Raw genomic sequence first — 8,484 nt, 5'->3', positions numbered from 1 at the left:
CCTGTTACAATTTTGCACGTTACAACATACAAAATAATTAAAACAATAAAACAAAAACATTTGAATTTTATTAAAATCTATGTCTATATAAAAAAATAGTTTATTAAATTTAAAACAACAGCAAATTATCAATGTTCAAACTAATTCTATGAAACTAATCTCAGTTTTTAACATTAGTATATGAATAACTTCATAAAAAATTTAACTATCACAATTTTCTATTTACAGTTTTTGTTTTCCCAATATTCATTTAATTGGTGTCCATGTTTTCCTGCTTGGCGTAAGACTCATTTTCTTCCTGGCTAACTTTATCGTAAGCCTTCTCTGAGGGAGTCACCACAACGTTGCCCACAATAGTGACCTCCGTGACCAATTTCTCCTCATTGCCATACTCGTACACTTTCTCGAAACCGCCATGGCTGACAATTCTCAACAGAGTTTGTGCAGTGAAGCATATCTGGTCCTGCTGCTCCAGTGAGAGGAAAGTGTGCACTCTGACATGGCCATTTTCACAAGGATCAACAATACCTGCTGAGCCTGGGAGAAAGAACCCGGCTGCTAGCAGCCTCAAAAACCTCTTGAAGGCTTGGAAAAGGCTCAAGGTTTGGTTTGCTGGGTTTCTCATGACGCAGTGGTGGGCTAGCAGATCAATAATCCATGTTGTCAAGGGGCTGAATCCTTGGAAACGGTTGCTGAGGTCCTTGATGATCCTCACCATGGCAACAACGTTCTGGTGGGAGGCGTTTTGCTGGAACCACTTGGCGTGTCGGATCGCACAGATGGCACTGTGTAAATAGTTTCCCTCAATATGAACCTCCTTTTTTAAAAACCTCAAGTTGCCTCCAACTGTTCCAATCAGGATTTCAACGCTTAATTCATCCTTTTCCAGGGTGAACCCACCTGCAGACACTGTGAGTTCATAACCTTCCAGATCCAATTTGACCTTCTCAGCAAACTTGGGGATGATTTCCTTGGCTGGGAGGGACTTGAGCATGACTGCAATTGATCCGGTCTTGTTTCCCTTCATGGTGGTACCCTTCTTCAAACCCCCGACATGTTTCAAATCTTCAATGACCAGGTCAAAGTCTGCTGGGGGACACTCTTTCAACCCTTGAAGAACCTCAGTGACCTCAGTCACCATCTCACTCAGTTTAGCTTCATCACCGGCCGACACTTCCTCGTTTCTTTTCTCCAAGAAACTGTTCCACTTCTCCTCTTCCGTCGAAGGCTGCTTGCTCTTGACTCTGGGAAACTGGTTCTCGCAAAGGACCACGTCAAAGGGAATGTGGGGCACAAAGACGCGGTTCTGCTGCATACCACCCCGCTGCATCCTGTGGTGTCCTCCCCTCATTGGTCCCCTGTTTCCTCTTCCTCTCATAATTGTATGTTTTATATAAAAGTATCTGTTTGTTATTTGTTTTTGTTCAAGTATTTTAAAAACATATAAATTGTAGTTAGTTATTAAAAAAACACAATATTGTTGAAATTTGTTGAAGAACATCTGATTTAAAAATAATATTGTTACTGTGTTTCAGGTAAAAATATTATCCAACTTAGTTCATTAATTTTTAAACAAAAAAAAATCAGCTTTGATATGTTCAATTTAAATAAATGTTTTTTTTTAACTACAATCCCACTTACTCTCAATGTTGTGAAATTGGTTATATACAAGTATCTGTTTTAAAAGTAAGGTTTATTGATGTGTATATGAAAAAATACTAATTACTATAAGATGTTTGAATTAAAAAAAATCAAAATATATCATATCTAATCTCATTGTGCTTTCAATTGAAATAATGAAAAAATATGTGTTTTTTTTTTTTTGAAATTGTTACATTATAACAATATATTAATGTTTTGAAGCAGTTTTTTTATTGTGTTTCAGAAAAAAATATTCAAATTGCCTATTCTTTAATTAAACATTCAGTTTTAATATATTCTATATGGCTAAATTAATGTTTTGTTCTCAATGACAAACAGTCACTTACTCTAATTATATTGGTTTTATTAAACCAATCATTTTTATTGATATTGATTTATCACCAGTTATTTTTACTATTTTATTAATATGAAGTAATTAGTAGCTTGATAAAATATCAACAAAAATACCATATTGTAAAAATTTGTTTTAACTTCATTAATGAACATTTTTGCTTTGTAGTTTTTCATCATTGTTTGAAAGTTAATAGTGTAAGTGCAAAATGTATTTAATATAAATTTATTCATTTACTTAATCTGAACAATTTATGAACATAAGCAAGTCTTAAAAGATTATTAAAAATAAATGTTTAGTTAATTGTGAAGGTATTTTTGTATCATTTTTTAACTAAAGGGTAGTTACAATCCTGGTTTGACCATAATAGAGTAAAACTAATTGGATTTTCTTTTAAATTTTAAAACTGACTAGAATTAGACAAAAAACCATTGAAGCAAACTTATCTAAAGTTAGTCTTAGTTTACTAGTTTTTTCTAATTGTAAGCTTCTATTGTTTCCAAGCAAATGGTGTATACTTCATATACTAAAAGGTCTTTATCATCATCAATACATTTTGACCATAGTTGTGAGCACTCATTTTTATTTATACAGAAAGTAAAACAACTAAAAATTTGAATTGAATACCTTTATTATGCTTGTCTACTCTATAGTATGTGTCAAATATTGTCTTATGTTTATGTAGTGTACCTTTTTTGCAAAGATTTTCAACTATACTGCTAAACATCCTTATTATTTATACGTCAAACAGTGAGGGTTGCTATTTTTTAAGTAAAAAAAGTCCAAAGTGACCTAAAACTGTCCCTGAGTCACCCTGAGATTTATAAATCCAAAAAAAAATTTTTTAAGAAATTAAATGAAAACAATTTATTCAACAAGATTGGTTATAGAAAACAAAATATTGCAACTGAATCGACTAAACCTCATTTAATAGTTATAAACATCTATCTTAAGATTAAAAAAATAACACTATTCTGAGTTTTTTATAAAAAACAATCCTAAGTCACTCTTAATTTTGAAAAAACTTCAAAATATCCTGAGAACCCTGAGTGTGTGGTAAACCCTAAACGAAAGCTTCAAGACTTTGAAGTAACAATAAAAATCAAGGTCTTAAAGTTAATTAGTTATAAAACAACAAAATATTACAACTTAATCAACTAAACTAACCCAATATTTATAGAAAAACTGTCCCTAATTTTTTTAAAAAGCTTTAGTCCTGAGTCAGCTTAAGTTTTTTTAATTTCATCTGTCATAACTTATGCTGAGTCATTCTGATTCTTTTTTTGTGCATCCTAAGTATCGTGATTGTGTGGCCCTGTAAATTTAAACCAACTTTTGAGATTAAATCAGTTTAGTAAAAAGGTTTGGAAGTAAACATGTGGAGAAGAATATTCTTGAGTTTTCAAAAAACGACTAAAAATCTATCTTATTTTGAATTTATTCAAGTATTTAACTTTAATTCTTATAAAATTATTTCAATATTTTAAGAAAAAATTTAGTTGTAAAAATATTAAATAGTTTAAAAATAAGTTAACTGTAATAATTGAAAAAAAAATCAGTCAAATCAAAACAAGTCCAATAATATAATTGTTCAACATAAACTTAAAATTAGACTGATAAAGTTAAATCATAAACTGTAGAAGATCAACTTTTAAAAAAGTGCCTAACCCCTCTATAGCCTTAACAAATGTTGTGAAGCTCAATGACAAAAAAGATATAGATTTATGCCAGGTCTCTATAGCAATAACTATTTTTCTACTGTTTCTACTGTTTTTGTTAGGTGATGGATTGATATATTAGGTTTAATAAAAAACACCTGAGTTTTTATTTTAGTTTTGAAACAATTTAGTCTGTTTTTTTTTTTAATTTAAAGCTAGCCTGAGCGGTCAGCGCAATTTACAGCTATTTTTTGTAGCTGTAAAATAGATATTCAACTAACAATTTAGAACAATATTTTTGTCACATTATTTTTTATTATTTGATAATTAAGTGGGTAGTTGAAATAAGAATTAATTTGCTTTATTGATACATATTGCTAAATGCAGGGTTGCCACTCCTTTTACAGGTTATTAAAAGCACACATTTTAGGGTCTATTTTTAGTTTAAAGTTAAGTTTAAGGTAAGAAACTGTGTTTAATAGTATAAAAACAATGAAAAGATACTGTAAAGCTACTTTAAATATGTTTTGAAATAAATAAAAATTTTGATGATGACAAACTTTTTTTATTTATATGATAGACTTTTTAAGCCAAGTTGTAATATAACTACTGGACATGTGAAAATTGTTAAAATTCCAGGTTTATTAAGTGATTTTTGTTTAAAATTCCACGTCTTTCTAGTTTTTTTTTTTTTTTTTTTTTTCAAATTTCAGGTTTTTCCAGGTTAAGTGGCACCCTGAAGTACACATTTTTGGTTTACTTGTGATTAAAATTAAGTTTAAGGTAAAAGCTGTAGCAAAAAGTATAATAATCTTGAAAAGATGCAGTAAAGCTTTTAAAAAAAATTGATGGTGACAAAATTCTTCATCTATATGTCTTATGAATATGATTATATTCATATATGAATCATATTCATATATGATTTTTTGTGTCAAATCAAAGTTTAATTACTTTACATTTAAAAATTGTTTAAAACTCCAGGTTGGTTAGTGATTTTCATTCAAATTTCCAGGTTTTTTAGCATAAACTGTAAAATTCCAGGTTTTTCTAGGATTCCAGGTTTTGTGGAAACCCTGTAAATGGGGTATGGTGTTTTTTCATAAAAAAGATTTATTTGAAAACTTCAGGCCAATTCAGGCTAATTAGTTAGAATATTTTTGAGTTTGAATGAATGAAAAATTCTAAGTATAAAATATCAGCTTTATGTCATGAAAACTATATCAGAGCTTAATAGAGTTTTAAAAATATTCTTTACTGTAATGGAATACCAGTTTCACTGCTGTCCTTTTTAGTTGAACATCAAGCATTATAAAATCAGTGAACCAGAAAGCAAGTTGATCTGAAGCAACTTCACATTTTTAAGATATAACTATATAAACCAGCCACAGTGTGATTGCAGTGATATTCTAGTCAAGACCTTTCAGATGAAGTTCTAGAACTGAACAAATTTATTATTATATTTTTTAATACTTATATTTTTAAACTTAATTGTTGAGTTCTTTTTTGAATAATGTTTATTACTTATAATTGATCCTTGAATTTTTACTCCAAATAGTTAACTCTTAATTTAATTATACATGTTATAATGTATATTCCTGTTAGATTTCATTCTTGTGTAAAAGTTTTGACCACATTTAAAGTACTTCCTAAAGTAAGATGTTTTTTTAATTTTTTAGTGTATAATATATTCTTTTATATAAATTTAATAACCAATAAAAGTCATACTTAGTAATTATAAGTAGTATAGAATACCTTTAAGCATCATTTAGTTCTAAGTTAAGTTTATATCTATTTATGGTTTTTAGTGTGGTTGTACACTAAAGTGTAACCTTACAAATTAAACATTTAAATAACAGTTTTTTATTGGGTACTATATGTTTGTCTTAGTAGGTATGCTTCATTATTTTTAAACTTTTTTATATTTAAATGGGTAGTTCAATTAAAGATGTACCTTGCTTTTATAGCATAGTGTTAATTGCTAAATAGGGTATAATGTTTTCTCATAAAAAAACACATTTGAAAAATTAAAGCCAAATTCAAGCTAGTTAGTTAAAATATTTTTGAGCTCATACAAATGCAATGAATGAAAAATTACAGGTATAAAATATTAGCTTTTTGTCATGAAAACTATATTAGAGCTTAACAAAGTTTTAAAATTATGTTTTTACCATCCTTAATAATCAAACTACAATAACTTTGTTTAAGCAATATGTAGGATTGCTAAAGGTTTTTTGTGCATTCTCACAGGTTGTTTGTAATTTCTTCCATGTTTTCTTAATTTCTTCAAGGTTTTAAAAAAAATAATTTTCTTGGTCCTCTTTAAAAGTAAAATTAAACTAAAGGTAAAAAACATTGATAAGATACTGTAAAGGTACTTTGAGTGTTTTTAATGAAAAAATATATATTTAAAAAAAATTGTCATTCTGATATACTTTTTGTATCTAATTTAAGTTTCATTACAATAGATGCATAAATAAAGTAAAATTCCATATTTTTAAAGTTTTTAGTGTTATTTTTACGAAATTGCAGTACTTTTTCAAAATTCTCAATTTTTTTAATCTAAGGGCATAGGGAGGGGGGTCCACATTGATTTTTAGAAGTTGATCTTATTTTATAGAGTTTTATCTGAGCTATCAGATGTTTTTAACTTAGTAAAAAAAATCTAAATAAATTTTAAGATATAAGTAACCAAAGTCAGTAACCTCAATAGGTTCCTAATGGAAAGCACAAAATACAAAAAAAAAGACAATTTCATTAAAAAATTTTCTCTACCTTCAATATTTCACAGTTTAAATTTTCACAGAAAGTCTACTATTAAATTTTAAAATGATTAAATGCAGAATTTTTCAATTTTTAATTAAAGTTTTTACTAAAAAAACAACTTATTTTTAGTGTTATTTTTACAAAATTGCAGTACTTTTTCAAAATTTCTCAATTTTTTTAATCTAAGGGCATAGGGAGGGGGGTCCACAATGATTTTTAAAAGTTGATCTTATTTCATAGAGTTTTATCTGAGCTATCAGATGTTTTTAACTTAGTAAAAAAAATTTAAATAAATTTTAAGATATAAGTAATCAAAGTCAGTAACCTCAATAGGTTCCTAATGGAAAGCACAAAATACAAAAAAAAAAGACAATTTCATTAAAAAATTTTCTCCACCTTCAATATTTCACAGTATAAATTTTCACAGAAAGTCTACTATTAAATTTTAAAAAGATTAAATGCAGAATTTTTTCAATTTTTAATTTAAGTTTTTACTAAAAAAAAAACTTATTTTTTGTTATTTTTATCTAAAATTTTATTTTTTTGATATTTATAAAACTGCAACATTCAAAGTCTTTTAAACTATAAAAGGAACATTTCCTGAAAGTTTGAATTCTCTATCTCAAAAAACAGAAGCAGAAGATAGATTTTTAGTGACTTTTTAAATTTCTGAGAAAACTGCGCCAAAAAAATTGTGGTCTATACGTTTGTATTGTAAACTTTTTACTAACTTACAATATCTTAAAAGTTAAATAGTTCTTTTCAATTCTATAAAAACTGACATGTAGGTACTTAAAGCTTTCATATTAAGGCTTTCATGTTACTTTTTAGTAAAAAATGTTGGACCCTGCTCCCTATAGCCTCTGGGTAGAAAAACATCAGAACTCACTTTTAAATTCTATGCTTTTCTAGGTTTAAATTTTGCCTAAATTGTCAAAATTGAGGTACTTCAGGATTCTAAGTTATTTGGCAACCTTGTATGTGGGGTAGCTTAGGTAGTGCGATAAATTTCATATTATTCTTAAAACATGAAATTTTTATATAAATATTAATTGCTAATAATGACTTTTAAATAAACACTATCCAAATTGAAAACCCTGATGACTATGATTGGTGAATGTAGAGAAAGTTCTTAGGGTTATTAAAAAACTTTATTTTAATAATATGTTCTACTTTTTTTATTTTACTATCTATCATTAAAAACCCATTTTAAAAACAAAAGGTTAAAATATCTTACACTTTAATACTTAAATTTCATTTAGTACTTTTATACTTCAAATAATTTAGTTTCAGGCTTTATTCAACTTTCCAATCTAAGTTAAAAAAAATAACTGTTAAAGTTTTTCAGTTATAGGTGAAAATCCACAAATATTATATTTATTTGAATGTTAAATAGTCATGTTGTTCCCTAACTCTGCAAAGAAATGATTTGGGATTAATTACAATATCGTTTAAACTCAACTTCTTAGTTTGTAATTTTTTTAGTGATTTCAAAATTTGTTTCTTCTTAAATAAATTTTATATTCTATTCAACTTTACTTATACTTAAAATAAGATTTTGCTTGAAACTTAGTTCAATACTAAAATGGCTTTTGTTTTTATAAAGCTATTGAAGTTCTATAGTTAATATTATTCTACTTATAACTTTATTTTTAGCAAGAGATGTACATAAAATTAAAAAGATTTCCTGATCAGAAAAAATATTTTAAAAAATTTCTGACACTTTTTTTCAATTAAAATCTATAAATATACTGTTAAGTACAAACATAGTACAAAATTGATTGTTAGTCACAAAAAATTTTTTTTTGATTAGATATGCTTTTTTTTTATCAAACCAAATTTGAAATTATTATAAGGTATCATCCTAGGTTCAAATCAAGGTTCAGCAAGCATTTGGTAGTCACCAGTCACCGCGGGTCAAAAAAAAAAAATCTTTTTGCATTCGCAGTTTTATTTTTACAGTAAATTTTGTTTCTTACTCATTATTTAATTTAGTTTTTTAAAGGCTACTTGACCTTTTTTTGCTTTTGGTATAAACTTATCAACAATAAGTTAAATCATTTCGAGCTG

General features: G+C 27.2%; 1 protein-coding gene across 1 annotated transcript; it reads right to left on the bottom strand.

Annotated features, from left to right (window-relative positions):
* Positions 1-2: 2 nt before the first annotated feature.
* LOC145838651 (interleukin enhancer-binding factor 2-like) lies at positions 3-1,399 on the bottom strand. Its single transcript, XM_082946274.1, has one exon. It carries the CDS (start codon positions 1,376-1,378, stop codon positions 251-253), a length of 1,128 nt encoding a protein of 375 aa, XP_082802400.1. The 5' UTR covers positions 1,379-1,399; the 3' UTR covers positions 3-250.
* Between the last annotated feature and the right edge of the window lie 7,085 nt (positions 1,400-8,484).

This window comes from Thalia democratica, chromosome 6, assembly GCF_965202585.1.
Source record: "Thalia democratica chromosome 6, ktThaDemo2.hap1.1, whole genome shotgun sequence".
Classification (NCBI taxonomy): Eukaryota; Metazoa; Chordata; class Thaliacea; order Salpida; family Salpidae; genus Thalia; species Thalia democratica.
This window is presented reverse-complemented; position numbering and strand designations above follow the sequence as displayed.